General features: G+C 35.2%; 1 protein-coding gene across 1 annotated transcript in view; it reads right to left on the bottom strand.

Moving 5' to 3' along the window:
• Nucleotides 1–592: 592 nt before the first annotated feature.
• TPP2 (tripeptidyl peptidase 2) overlaps nucleotides 593–15,730 on the bottom strand; it is a 34,263-nt gene continuing 19,125 nt past the window's right edge. The window contains exons 13-18 of the mRNA XM_031557703.1: nucleotides 12,783–12,934; nucleotides 12,575–12,671; nucleotides 11,590–11,720; nucleotides 10,109–10,316; nucleotides 1,734–1,853; nucleotides 593–1,202 (exon numbers count right to left, since the gene is read on the bottom strand). Coding sequence (XP_031413563.1) covers nucleotides 1,113–1,202; nucleotides 1,734–1,853; nucleotides 10,109–10,316; nucleotides 11,590–11,720; nucleotides 12,575–12,671; nucleotides 12,783–12,934 — 798 coding nt within the window. The 3' untranslated portion in view covers nucleotides 593–1,112. The remainder of the gene's footprint in view (nucleotides 1,203–1,733; nucleotides 1,854–10,108; nucleotides 10,317–11,589; nucleotides 11,721–12,574; nucleotides 12,672–12,782; nucleotides 12,935–15,730) is intronic.

Genomic DNA, 15,730 nt, shown 5'->3' on the forward strand with positions numbered 1-15,730 from the left:
GTTAAGTTGTAGCTGTAGCTGAACTCTGCAAATTTTATTACAAGAAATCTGGCAAGACAGCAATATAGCTCATTTGTCTTGGGTTCATACTTACAACCTATTCAAACAGACCAATTTCGCTCCACTGGAGGAACAATGTCAGTAAGTAGGGGAGATGTTAACAGAAAGCATTGATCTTCTAGGCTGCACTGAACTTCTGCTGTTTGGAAGGTGTTCTCTTTCAGCAAATTTCATTTACATACTTCTGGATGAACCAATATTTTTAGCTTTATTTGTTTTTATTACTTATAAAATAATCTTTTAAAGTATCAGAGTGCACATGGTGTTTTTTGATCGTCAGCTTTGCACATTTATTCTGCTGTGTTTTACATTTTTAACATTATTAAACATATATGTATAGCTTTACAATACCTGGTCAAGATTTAACTGTCTGGCACTTTATACATGTATCAGCCTGTCCTGATACTCAGGTTCACATGGATTTTTGAGTTTGCCTGAAATCACTCCAAAATGAAGATTTACAGGAGCACCTATGCATCAGCAATTCTCAGCTGCATGTATTAACAGTTTCAGAGGTTGAATTTTTCTTTAAAAAAAAAAAAAAGAACAAAACCACAAATGTAAACTCTTGCAAACAATATGGATAATTATGTCCCATTACTTTTGTCTAATAAATAAGATTTTAGCTACTCCTGAAGTAGCTTTAAGGCCTTCATACAGTTGAAAATGAAATTAAGATCAAACGTGTTAAAAGTCATTTTACTGTAAAAAATACAGAGCTTTTACAGGTTTGCAGTTAAAATTAACAGTTAAGAACCTAACATGCATGCAGTAAGCTATATCAGCCTAATTCCAAATCTTTTCTGTTGGCAGTTCTGGCACATCCATTGCCAGCAATGGGATGCACAATAAGGTAACTCCCTGATGGCTGGAGTCAGGTTAACAGGTATTAAGCTGTACCCAGGTGCCTTTACTGATAAATACACACAATTTAATGATTGACATTCAGTAATGAAAACATGCGTTCCAAAAAAAAAAAAAAAAAAATCTCAAACTTATCTTTTCATATCCTGCCCTTATAGAATTACTTTAGGTTTACAATTTCCAGATTTCTAGAATACACAATAATCAGGGGGATACATAACAGGAAGCCAGTTTTCAGAGAAAGTTGCACAGTGAGTCCATCCCAGTAACTTCATTAGCTGAAGGAAGAAAGCAAATATTAAAAAGTAAATGAGACGCTCGTGGGTCATATTCTTCAATTTAAGTCCTTCTAACACACATTGCATTGACATTAACAACTCACTAAGGATATCTGTAATCAGAAAGATAAGTCTGGAGAACTTGAATTTATTTAGATCTGAAAGGCTAAGTGATCTACAGCCTTTCAATTAAACATACAAATATTTGATGTGATTAAATTTCATAGGAGGTACAGTAATTCCCATTATTTCTCTACCTATATTATACTAGTACTATTTGTGATTAATAACAGTAATGATAACAGAGGATAAACAGCCACATAATGATTTAAATATGCAGAAGAGTTTTGGTAAATACTCTAGAAAAAATGAAAGAAGAAACTGCATTAAAAATGGGACCAAACATCAAAAGCTTAGATAAGGTTAACATTTTGAGTTCTACAATGTAAAATATTACAAAGATTACGCCTCCTATGTTTAAACATTTACTCAGCATTAATACAGATCATCATTTTACTAAACACACTTTACCTGAATGCAGTTTTTCAGGTTGTCTTTTGTTGGCTTTTCTTCCGCAAGTTTTGTTGCAAACTTGAGGCCTCTCCCATACATTTTGTTCACCAATGCATGCTTATAGGCAAAAGTCAAAACCTACAATATGAAAATAAAACAGTTTAGATATTAAAATACTTGGCTCTTACAAGGCTTAACAAATAATAGCAGATTCTCTTCAGGAAGTAGAAGTGATTTAAAGCAAAACATTTACATGAAACAGATGGCATTTTTTTTTTGCAGGAAAACAGATGATTCCTTGAAGCAGTTATAAACAAGAACATCTTAGAAACTACTTATGACTTCATGAACGTATCTGACTTTAGAACATTTTATGCAATACAGACATCATTATTCAAATTCGTTAGTCATCACATTTCTAGGTTCTTTGGATTTTCATTTGCTAGAGGCAACTGCATAGTAAAAAGCAGTTTAAACAAAATCATCAAGAACCAGGCAGACGTATCTTTGATCCACAGAAACAAAGACCCCATTAAGAGCATTGGTTTGCAAGAAATAAACTTACTGCAGAAACAAATATGAACATATATACTGAATGATATATGTGTATATACATATGTATACATACAGAGGTATGCACATAGTTATAAACAGGCAATGAAGACAGGTAAGCATGAAGACAAACCTCAGGTTTTGGTCAACTCCTCAACACTGTTAAGGATAGATTATAAGAAAACTTCCTCTTGATACTACAAACTCCAAAGATAGAGTTCACAATACCTGACAATGCTGCAACTAGCATTTGTAAATGAATGTGTTTACTTCAGAGATAATGTGAAATAAATCAGGTTCTGAACACTGTAACAGTGTTCAGTGTTGCAAGGTGGTTCACACTATTTCACCCTCATTAAGAACTAGTGATGAATCAGGTCACTTTCATCTATTTCCTCTGGAATGCTCACAGTAAGGTTTTGTTTTTTTGTTAAAAAAAAAAAAAAAAGGAGTGACAGCACCAAAGTGGAGAACATGACATTACTATTATTTTTAGTACAGTTTTAATGCAATCTGGTATTAAGAGTTTGCAATTCATTTTCCCCTCAGTCAATACAATGATTTTCCTTTTCTCTGATTCCTCAAATGAAAATCAGTTTTCCAACAATGTATACTTAAAATACACCATTGAGAAGCCAACAAAAAAAATGCCTCAAGGATGTTCAGAAATAAATATTTCACATTATAAAGATTTAATGTACTTTCTAATAGTAAAATATTAAGGAATCCAATATTCCTATCTTGCAAGGACTGAAGAACCTGCCTAATTTTAGCTAACTGAACACTCCTTCTGAATGTTAACTGACATGCAATATTTTGCAGTATCTGTACCTGAAACACTGAACTAGAAAAGGAAATGGCACACCTAATTATCATGGAAGTGAAGGTACAGTTTTTGAGCTCTGAATAGCCAAGTACTTCATATGCCAAGCACTCAAGCATTGCCCATTCTTCTTCTGTCTTCCAGTATTATTTGGTTATGTTGAAGTATTCACTTAAGCTGCAATAGCTTTTGAATACAATTTGTACTAGTCAAAGCACACACACATATGCAACAATGAGCATAGAGCACCATTCACATACAAATCTTTCCAAATATCGCTATTGGAAAAGTACTTTGCATGCTGCATTCTCAATCCAAACACTTCTGAACAACTGCTCAGTGGATCCATCAGCAGACTCAGTTGATTAAACTAAACTTAAAGAAGTAAAATGAAGAAAAAAAAAATCCTTTCTGAAAGTATGATAGAACCACAAACCAAACCAAAAGAAAACAAACCAAAATTAAGTGAGAGATGCATTGGAGCTTTCAGCAAATATAACATATTAAAGGCTAACCAGAAATAATGTCACTGCTCTATTAAGAAAGCTCTTACCTGACCCTGTAAGTTTTGAATGGTTACTGAACATCAGTGATAAAGGCAGGATGAAAGCCACTTGACAGCATTTCTTTCGTAACAGGGCTTCCTAGAGTTTTTGTGGCAAGAAAACAAAGTATTTTACGAAACACCCTTACTCTGGCCAAATAAAAGTATGGGTATTTCTAAATGAGAAAAAAAAAACAAAACTCTCAAGGACAAAAAGGTTGAAACAATGCTCCAAGACCTTTTGATAAAGGATCATTTCTAAGTGCTTGAAAAACAAACAAACAAAAAAACCTAGTCAGCTGTAAACAAGTAAAAATACTAAAAGTTCGTTAGCACTTCAGAAGTTAAGAATAATGCATGAAATGCTTAAAATCAGTATAGATTAACAAGCAAAGATTTAAGAAATAATACTTCATTACTTGTGCATATATTGATCAAATCAAGCCTTATAAATTACAGTAGTGCAAGCTTTACAGTATCACAGAACTGGAAGTCATTCCTCGATGTGTGTAAACAATAAAAACGGGAATGCTATTAAGATATAACCAACAGCTGCTATCAGATTGTATACAACAGCAAATAAACAAATCTATAGTGTACAAAAACAGCTGCTAAATGTAAGAATAGGAATGAGTTCTAAATGCTTGATATTATTTCATAATTTCAATAAATACAAGGCCAGCTTTTACAAAACAAATAATATAGATGAGAAATTGACCAAAGAACTGTATCAAGGGAAACAAAAAATAATATGCACTTTTAGGATGCTTTGGGGTTGGGAAATGAACATTAGCTCATACGTTCCCAAGCTAATGGCCTGTAATAATAAGTGTACTAAAAGCCAGACCCACAGAAATAGTTGGTAATTGCCTGCCTAACTTGCTGACAGCTACAGAGAGATGCATATACTTTGGAGGATAAGGTTCTGAAATGATCACTCAGAACATCTGCATGGCTACAGTATTTTCAAATCTGAAAATGCTCCTTAAAAACCAGCACACTTAAGGTCCACCAATACTCAACAGCTACCTAATGAAAACTTTTCTGGGATCTTAATACCAATATTTAGCAGAAAGAAAAGAGACTTGTATAATTAGTTAATTATTTAACTGTTGATTAAAATGTATCTATGTTAACAAATAATTAAAATGCTACATTACACAATACCTATAGACAACACAACTCACTGTGAGAATTATAAGCATGACAGCTTCAGTATTATCAGGGAGTGAGCTTCTTCAGGCTCAAATATAGCTATGGGAATAAACTGAGGTTTCTCAGCTTATGTTGACTCTCTGCTCAATCAAATATTACAAATAAAAGCAATATTCATACAAAAATTGACTTATCTTATTTTCAGAGAGGGAAGGGAGTTCATGGAATCAAGTGCACAGCAACAACCTTTTGGCAGTGACCGAGTATGATCTGCTGGAACAGACAGCTGCATCTGACAGTAATATGAAAAACACTCCAGGCCAAAGATGCTTAAAAGGCAGGATGGAAAGGTCTGGGTATTTTATCTGTTTACTTATTTTTAAACATGACTTTTTGCTTAACCTTTGGATTAGCTGTTGGAGATAAGGGGAGTTAAATTCTATAGATGAGTCAATGTCAGCAAGAAATAGGTAAATACTACTACTCTCCTGTAGAAGTTTTGTTTAAAACTGGTCATTTTGGCCTGCCAAGTGTACCATTATGCTCAGGTAAATAAATAAATAAATAATAAATAAATAAATAAAACAATTTGTACTTCAATACTAAAAAAATACTAAAGCACCACCACAAATGTGCCTGCATAATCAAACAAATGCTTGCTGAACAGAGCTATCTCAACTGTTGTATATTCAAATCGCTTTTCTATATAGAATACATATTTTCTTTCATGCATCATTTAAAGTAAAACTTCAGAGAGAAGTGATCTAACTAGAGCAGAGGAAGCAGGAACAACGTACTTACTATCAACCAGTCTTCCTACACACTTGCCATAACATGACAAGCATGACACTTCAGTGGAAAATAGGCAAGTAAGGGATCTTAACACCTTGTGGTAATGCACATACTTCAACAGCAGAAGAGAGGTAGTATACAAATAGCACTTGATTTACTAGAGGGTGAGCAAAAACACACAGAAGAGATGATATTCTCAATACATCTTATACACATAGAAGAAAGCATGCTCTCTCTTGGTTTTCAGAAATTCACTTAGCCTTTAAACATTGCCATCATCTGGAAGAACTTTGACTCAACTCAAGCTTTGAGGTAAAAGCACTGTTTCTATCAATGCAGTGTTTCTATCTAAAGCTGTTAGCTTACTCGAAGCACGAGAGTACTGTACCAATTATGTTAATAACATCCATTTGTTCTCACCCTACTGCTCTACCTTTTGAGCATCAATGACACAAAGTCATGTTCACGTACAGAAAGAGCTCCACATTTTCAGTTCTAACCTCATGTTAGAATAACTTAGCTTCCTCTTGAGGATTATGAGGATGTTCAACACAAGGCCTACTCCTTCTCCTACATTACTATTCCAAACTTTACCTTTCCTCTTTCTATTCCCCAAAAAAGAAATGAGTCATCCAAGACTAGGCAATATAATCAAGCCATAACACTTCATTTTGTCAGTCCCATTTGAGTCTTTCCACAGTCACAGAAATGCATTTTTTTAGTTTGTTTGTTTACTACCAATGGGAATTTTGTCAAGCCCAAGTCAGCTGTACTGAAGATTACCATCAACAGAAAAGACACTTTTACCCTTTTTTGCAACAGTACTTGTCTGTTTCTTCCAACTTGTTTTGAAGCTTTAAATACTACTATGTCCTCAATGCTATTCTCAAACTTCCCTCCAGAAATCTTGATGGAAGATGGACAATCGGACTAGGTGATCTTGGAAGTCTTTTCCAACCTTGGTGATTCTATGACTCCTAACAGGATGTGAACTACACAAACATTAAGGTTCATCTGAGATGCTCAGAACTTCAGATTTTCCCCTACCAGTCTTTAAAACAAAATTACATGCACTAGGCACACTGTTTCTAAAGTAGTAAAATAATCCAGTAGCAAAACACTAAAACATGTATGCAACTCTGAACCAGAGACTTACAGGAAAAATTATTCTACATGGATAAAGAGTTAGAAAGGAAGAAAGCTAAACGGTAATGGTGATATTTAAAACAAGAAGATATTTGTGTTTATTCAAGCAGAAGGTTGAGAAAGTTTTAAAACACAATCCCACCTACAAAACTTGCCATGATAAAAACAGATGAATATTGATCAGTCAGCTTGAACATCAGATGCAGTTTGGTAGAAGTGAGTGGAAGGAAGGAACTGCAAATTGTTAAATTCTTTTTTTTTTTGTAGAAAAGTAACACATGTATTGCTATTCTCACAGTATACAGCAATAGACAGTAAAACATAACTACATTTTTCCTATTTATTTTCATGTCAGACTATACTATAATACAGATCTGTAGTCTAGGACATTAATAGAGCTAAATAAACATATAATGATGATCCAATTATGCTTTATGGTTTTGAATAACCACATGCAGTGGAATTGCCAAGTTATAGCCTCAACCAATGGTTGAGCACCAGGTGAGAAGGCATAGCTAACCCAAGGAGCTCAGGTGCAAGCAATGCACCTGAGTGACCAGAAGTAGTGGAGCCTGGGTCCACACTTCTTCACCCCCATTTAAGGATTAGCAGCCAAGGGACCAGCATCTTTCCAGATAGCGATCTCTCTCCTGTTGAGCTGTTATTGTTTATCAGAAGGGATGAGCCAATTTTCCTTCTTTATTGTCTGCTATCGCTCTGTAGTGCATTTGAGGGCACTGTCATTGCCTTCATTTGTCATACAATACTCAAAGAACACTCTTTTGCTGGCTGGAAGCATAGTGCTAACAGCTCAAACAGCAGGTATGAGCTGTCAAATTGCTCACTAGTTAGTTTTCCTGGAAACTATCAGGTTGGCATGACACCTGTTAGCAATAGAAATAAGAAAATACAAACCACAGCAAACATAAAACTTCTATAGAGCAATGAAGAGAAACAGTACTGTTTTATCTTTTGAGAATAACTCCCTTAGATCTGGCCTTAGTTCTTTTCTCCAAATCTGTTAGCAAGGAAAACTATTAGAGTGCATTACTGTCTTTTTTCAAAGCAAACTAAGACCTGAACTCACACTATTTTCACTCCTCGTTCCTTTCAGAGCTTCCAGAAAGAGAAAACAGAAGTAAAAACGTGAAAAACTGTCTCAATTCCAATAATCATACATACATGATGATACTGCTTGAAGTATTCTTATTTCTTTCCCTTCAAGTTTTTTTGTTTAATCTGTAGGGGTTATAACTGCTGAACAGTACCATTGGAAAGATGAGAGTATATATCCATGATGTGGTCTTTTGAAAGGTTAAACTGATAGCAAAGTTATCACTGCATAATTGCTGACCATCCAACAAGTACGCAGAATGCAGAAAGCATGAAAGAAAAGGACCACAGAAACTGTAGCAGGCTATCTAAGCTACTTGCCAAACTGTAACTGAAACAATTCAAAGACTGAGACTTCAACACCTATCTGGGTAACTCATTCTAGTGCTGGATCACTTTTACAGCAGAAAGGCTTTTCTTTTGCTTACATACTCATTCCTATGGTTTGTGTCCACTGCCTCCTGCCCTGCCTCTGGGATCACTGTGAAGAGCCTGGATGCATCTTCTTTTTACCCCCTGCCTCCATCATGCATTATTCACAATAAGAATATCTACCTGAGCCTTCTCTCTAGTGGCTGAACAGTCTCAACATTTTCTCATATGACAGATACAACAATAATTTTTGTGGTCCTTGTAATATTATTCACATTGGTCATCACTGCTATACTGACACAGGGCAACTTGTTCAGCAGCAAGTGACCAGAGATGATAAACTGCAAATGGGCCAGGTGGGGCTGAGTGAGGATAGATATGAGTACAGGACAGAAAAAGCTTAGGACAATGACATCTCTCAGGGATTTTTAGGATGACTCAGAATTTTCAAAGCGATTAGTCTAAATACCCAGAGCATTCCACAACAGTTCTGCACTAAAAGTAGTATTCCTAATCAGTTTAGATATGCTTGACTAGTAACTCCAAGAAGGAAAGCAAACAAACACATTGAATAACCACAATGGAACTCACTTCCACATGAAATACCACAACAACGTTGGCCTTTTAGTCACTTATTTAACAATACAGAAGCATCCATTTTCAGAGCAAAACCTGAACTTGCTCACAGATAGGTCTCATGCTTGGATTCAAGAGAAGTTTAGATCCCTAATCTGCCCAAATCAAACCAGAGTTGCTCAATTCCAGACCCAGAGCATTTTTCTTGATACGCTTCCAGTAGGACAGTTGTGCTGACAGTTTTTCCACTGAAAACATTAACATAATGTTTATAATCGAAAGATTAAAGTAGAACAGGGTTCATTATTACTAATATTGTAGTTACAGATAAGCAGCAAGAACATTCTGTCCTACACAGTATGATTAAAGCACAATCTGCTACCATGAGATACTACAATCGATTAAGATCAGAAGAAAAATGCTTAAAAGATGTATGTGTACGAGAATACATGCACTAAAAGAAGTGAAAGCAGCCACCATCAACCTTCTTGTTCAAACCTCCAGCAAAAGCACAAGTTCTTACTGGGAAGACTATTTATTGTCAAGAAAATTAATGAATTTTATTATTTTCTTTTGTAACTACCTGAAGCGCTTTGGCAGCTTAACTGAAATAGAAATAAATGCATTACCCACTTTTGTCTTCCAAAGCCATATGTAGCGTAACACACAGCAGCTAATTAAATAATACACAGTAACTCAACCATTAAAAAGTCGAACTCAGTGAATTAGAAGCTACACAAGTATAATGACTCATGTAATTTTTTTCTTCTGGAATAGCTGTTTCAAACAGAAACAGACAAACTTAGTTCCAGTCGTAGTAAACTTACAATAACAGGAAGTTTTCTGCTAATAAATTTTTCAGTGTAAACATTTCCAAGAATTTATTTTACTTCCATAGACATTACTGACAGCAAAACACAAAACTTCTGCTGTCTGTTTTGTAGAATAGGCAACAAAATGGAGGACTAAACAGAGTAGCTGTTTGTACTTCTGCGTACAGCTACAGCAGCTCACAAGTTAACCAAAAATATTGCCTGAAGGGTACAGAGAGGAGCAATTCAATAAAGCAAGCACCTTTTTTAAGGAAATCTGGTACACTATACCCTTCCTTTTAACCCTATATTAACATACAGAGAGATGGGCTTAGCACAGATTTGCAAAATCTCTATGGAAAAAGGTCATTAAGGAAGCACAACTTATGGGGACAGCATGAAAATGCAGAAGGGAGGAACATACACGTGCACACAGAGGTGGCGCCTAATTCCAAGAGGAGCAAAAGGAAATACAATTTGCAAAAGCAAGTCTGCTCAGCACTCTTACCTTGCTGTCAAATAGATCAGTCCATTTTGTTGTTTCCCAGAAAGTCTCTGTCAAGGCTTCTGAACAACTCTCATGATCCTCATCTTTGCCTTCAGCATCACTGGAAGCAGCCCCATCTTGGGTCTGCAGATGAAGAAGCTGGTCAGCCAGTGCACTTCCTTTTCGACAAAGTGCATCCACTAAAGTAGTCTTCTGTTTTTCCATTTCACTAGAAAAAAACAGCACGAAAAATATTAATGACTTTTCATAGACACATCATTAAGAACAGAATCAGTACTGACAATCAGCAGTTAGCACACACAGATTGAAAATAAGCACAAACATCATCTTAAAAACAGGGCTATTTACTATAAGTAAAACTAACTGAGAAAAAATATATATATTTCTGAGACATACTATACATTACAAAAACTCGATTGTTCTCCTCAGTTTGAAACATCTTTGGTGTCTTACGGCAAGGGCAGCTCAGGATTTTAAAACTGGGTAAGCCAGCATCTAGAAATAAAGCTTTACAGCTCTTGGCATTATAAACAGAGTCAGATCCAGCACTAACATGAGCAGATACAATTCTGCTGACTTCAAAGGAACTGCACCCATTTAAAGCATCATTACATCTGGTGTTTAGTTTCAGATGTTAGATTCAACCACATGATCTAATGGTTCAACTTACCAAGAAATGTTTAGAATGAAATTTATTATAGCATAACTTTGTTTTTATGTCAGTAACTATAGAATTACACACACACATTCAGGAAAGCTAGACTACTTTTACAACTGAAATCTGGTATATTAACTAACATAACAAATAAGTGTTCAACCTCCCCTTCTAAGGCCCTAATCTTCAAATCTGTAGCTCTTGTATTTGTGACTGAAACCACACCACAATAATCCAGACTAGGGTATCAATTTGAACATACTGTCTTCCTAGGGATGAATACTGATAATTCAGGGAAACATATCTAAAAGTAAAAAGAAACATAGGAAAAAAAAAAATCTCAAAAATACTCAGAAGCAGAATTATGGTCAATATATCTTAAACAAATGAGATCTTTGGCAAGCAGTTACTTCTAAGACTGCTGTCAATTTTAGCTTCTAACCCAGTTACAAAAGGTTGTAAAGTATTATGAAAAGGAAGTCAGCATTCCAAACACAAGCCTCTACATCAAGGTTCTAATGCTGCTTCTGATGTGACATTAAACTTGATATAACCTTAGTATCCCATTTTTTTCAGATTCATTTACATCCTGAAAGAACCCCTACTTTATTTATCATTTCTAGGCAACAAATTGCAGACTTCAGTGTTCCTGTATTCTTGAAATATAGTAAGGAACAAAATCCTGCAAACAAGCTTGAAATCGTCTGTGCTTAAAACAATAACACAAGCCATTCAAAACAATTATAGTCATTCCAATTCTTATATGCAGAGAAAGTACAGAGATTACAAAAGTAGGATGCAAGAAAATTATTTACTGGTTAGGTACTTTTTTATAGTAGTTGCATCAGGTCTGGGATCAGTCTTCATAGCAAAATAAACTGCTAGTGCTGTTTGATCAATATGAGAGATTACGGTATTTGCGGCTTCAACAATTTCATCAAGTCTTTTCATACGTTCCTAAAAGAAGAGGAAGAAATGTATTTAGTGATATGAAATCAAGCTACTTGATTGCTGATTTTATTACCACTAGGATAATTGCAAGACATGCAGAAATAAGATTAAGTGATTCAATATGCCCTTTTCTACACCTTCTCCAACTTCTCGCATGGAAAAACCTGATGATAAGTCTGCGTTATCAAGATACCCCATGTACGTAGTACATTTCACTCAGACTGTAAAAAAAAAGTGAACACACAGATGCAGATTTTACAGGAATAAAACTGATGATCTCTCAAGGAATAATGGTAGCAGTTATTCACTTCTGACTGAAACGTAAAATCAGAATCAAACAGAAAAAAACTACTGACATACACATGAAGGTGTCCATCTTCAAGATGAACAAAAATAACCCATGCACACAGACACTTCTGTGTAATAGTTTGTAGTTCTCATTTTTTGAGGACAATGACTGATGGTAAATATAGCTGTATTATTTCAAAGGGTTACTGTCCTCACTTTGTCTGGGCAATTCTGCTATAACATTATCAGTTCATAAGAAGAGCAAAATGGGATACGCGCTCTGCTCAGATACCATCAAAATAATACTTCGTAGCCTAAAGCAATACGTTTAACTGAACAACGAACAGATGAGAAGCCAACATACTATATGAAGGCACACCTTCTTCCATTCTATTGCAGGATTAAGTAATTCATGTTCAGTTAGCTTATATCACCATCAATCTAATCTAATCAGGAATTTCTGCTTTATTGTACTGAGTACAGCTATGGTAATCAAGGCCAAACATGTATAAGGATTCAGTTGTTTAGGCTGAATAGATGCAGTGAGACAAAGTTTTAAAACATTAAATAACCTTTTCAGAATCCAGTTGATGAAGTCTCGCAACATATAGTGGAAGATGATTAGGAAAGGCTTCTTTCAACTCATTGTATACATCAGCGGTATCCAGCCTAGAAGAGAGGAGAATATGAAAATACAGATTCTGAAGTTCAAAGCAATGTTTTTCCTAGTTTCTTTTGTATAGCTGCTTCAAGGTTCTGTAGTAACGACAGCAGACATACTTGGTCATCCATTGTATTTTTAGATCTCGTAAAGCTTCAGCAAATTCTTCTTTTACATCTTTTTCTTTTTCCTGTTCTCTTTCTTTTTCTTTGCTGCCATTTTTACTCTTGGATGGTGATGGTATCAGATGATAGTGAACTGTAAGGACATCCTGGAAGTGGGAGAAGAGGCACATACTGAGAGGGATACAAGCACTAAATAAATCACAGCAAGCAACTACTCTGCACTATATGTACACTGAATAGGAACTCCAAGAACAAAAAGTATTATTCGTTTCTAAGAACTATTTTTTTTTTTTTAAGTGACATAAAGGTGCAAATAAAATAGCACACTTGGTACAAGACTAAGCTTAAAATTGAAAAGTTGACTTTTGTGTACTCAGATAATTTTATATAATATTAATTAGGAAAACAGCAGTGGCTTTTTTGTTTTTGTTTTTAAGGAGAGCAAATAGCTTGGTTAAAAGGTAAAGAAGTCAGAGATCCTATCCTACAAATCTGACAATAAACAAGCAAATGAAGATGACTGAACTCTAGAGATACTACAATAATATACACATGAATTACATCATACAATAAACAAGTTTATTTCTCCTGAATGAGCATTCCTTCCCTTAATTAGCTACTGCACTGACAGAAGCTATGTCCTAGCTTACTGCTACAGATGTCCCAGTTTCACCTGTATTTGTGTTCAAAATAGCTGGAACTTATTTACTACTATGAAAACTCTAAACGCTGGCACTGAAATACTACAGCTTGAGCTCATGCTAGTCAACAATCAGCACAAAAAAAATCAGCTACAAGATCTTCATTCTAAAAAGCTAACTAACCTAACACCATGCTCTGAAAGCCAACCCTGAGATAACTTATCTGTAAGTTTTCAAATAAGCCAATATTAGACTTCAGTCTTTCTCTCTAAGACATTACAGCTGCTGGGGGAGGTTATTTTGTTGTTTTTATTGATGCCTTAAAAAAAAAACAACTAGAAACTGAACACTGCACACATACAGCTATTCTCTATTTAAAACAGTTCACAAAGAAGATTACTTCAATTTAAATACTTCAAATACACTTATCCTGTGAAAATATCACAAACTGCTGTGTTGCCTGATCAACTGCTCTGGCTATTTAGTTATTCAAACCAATTATCTTGAAACAGACTTGTGTGAATACATAAATGAAATCAGCACTGCATAATGAAATGCAATCTTGTGCACAATATATTTCAGTCATTTAAACAAAGTATAAAGGTGACCACAAGAAATGACTACGCATAACTTTGGAACAATGGACTTTAACATTACACTTCTGAATCTATTCAAGAATGCTGGGGCAGAACAATTTTATTTCAAATGACAGTTAATCAGATCAGCAGCTTGCTAAGTAACCAGGATAGTTTTCAGTATGCCTAAGACAAAATGACATTAATATTCCCTCCTGACAATTATTCCTGCTATTTATTATGCAGTTAAAGGTTGAACTACAGAAGTGACATTTACAAATAAATTTTTAAAGGTTGTTTAGACCATTAGTATACATTGTAGTTTTCATAGGAACTACCCTACACCAGTATGAAGTGCATGACCTATGTACACACATCTAAACAAGACTTCAGCAATACCTAGACCAAAGCATGACAAAACAATTCACAAAGGCAAACCTCATGCAGAAGAAGATACAGAAGTCAGGAACGAGGTATGGGGGCTGGCTACAGTAATTAGAAAGGTAGAAACTAATAATGTAGTTCATTAAGGAAAACCAAACATTTTAAGATGCCTAAGAAGTTAGTCCAGTAAGAAAATCTAAATCACTAGTTTGCAGTGTTTAGTGAGACACACTCTACTAACACTTTCCTAAAAAAGAAATCTGCTTGCCTGAAGTATTCTAATATTTCAAGATTTCCTTACATAGGGTTCTCCTCTACTGTGCTTAGCTAGAAAAGTTTGAGGTCATCTATTCAAATGCTATGGGCATTCTCAAGCCTTGTCTATATCAGAAGGCTCTTCTAGTCAGATTGAAGGTTTCAAACTAAGTATAATTACATTAGCAAAATCCTAGTTATAAGAATGAACATTTTCATTTAAGAGACTAATTCAATGTTGGTCACTCTGAAAGTAATCCCTCCTATTAATTTCCATGGAAACTACATCTGATACAAAGAACGCAATAACACTATTTGATAGAAAAATTCTCAGCTACAGAACATTATTTTTCAATGTATTCATCACCATTAGTTGAGCATTTTTGCCAGCAATGAATAAGAGCCATAACAATCTGCACCAGCAGAAATAACCCACTGTTGCCACTGCTTAAAAGCAGCAGCCACCACCTCACTGTGCTCACGTTCACTGTTTGGTCTCCATAAACATCCTGCAAGTGTTGATGAATGTCAGTGGGCACATTTTTTCCATCCTGAAGGAATACAATGACACCTCTTTTCTTCACATGCACTTCAATGTCAGACATCACTTTGTCAGAATGTCCTTCTGCTACCACTGGCTGCATGGCAACAAAATGGAATGGAATAGTGGTGGAAGATTCAGCCTCTATTACTATATCACCAACCATTTTCCTCTGACTTCATGGGCCAACATAATAAAATAGGAGACATTACTTTCAGAGCAGCCCTTGTACATAGCTGAGCTATCAAAAAGGCAGTAAAGTCACTGCTCTCTCAGCCAGCTGTTTTTGGTCTGTTGAAATTCTACAATCAGTACAAGCTATGACCACTAAAAGGAAAACAGTAGGTCTAATCTCTTGGTACCTTTTTCAAGAGTTTACAGAAAAATATGCATGCTTCTCTGCAGAAATCAAATGCATTTCGAAGGGTAAATAAGATGGTTTAATAAAACATGATAGGCATAAGACATTCTGAAAGCATCTGCATTCTATTATCTCTATTCTATGAGCAAACACTAGCATTACTCAAAGCTTTGCATCCCCCTCAA

Source organism: Meleagris gallopavo, chromosome 1, assembly GCF_000146605.3.
Source record: "Meleagris gallopavo isolate NT-WF06-2002-E0010 breed Aviagen turkey brand Nicholas breeding stock chromosome 1, Turkey_5.1, whole genome shotgun sequence".
NCBI classification, from domain to species: Eukaryota; Metazoa; Chordata; class Aves; order Galliformes; family Phasianidae; genus Meleagris; species Meleagris gallopavo.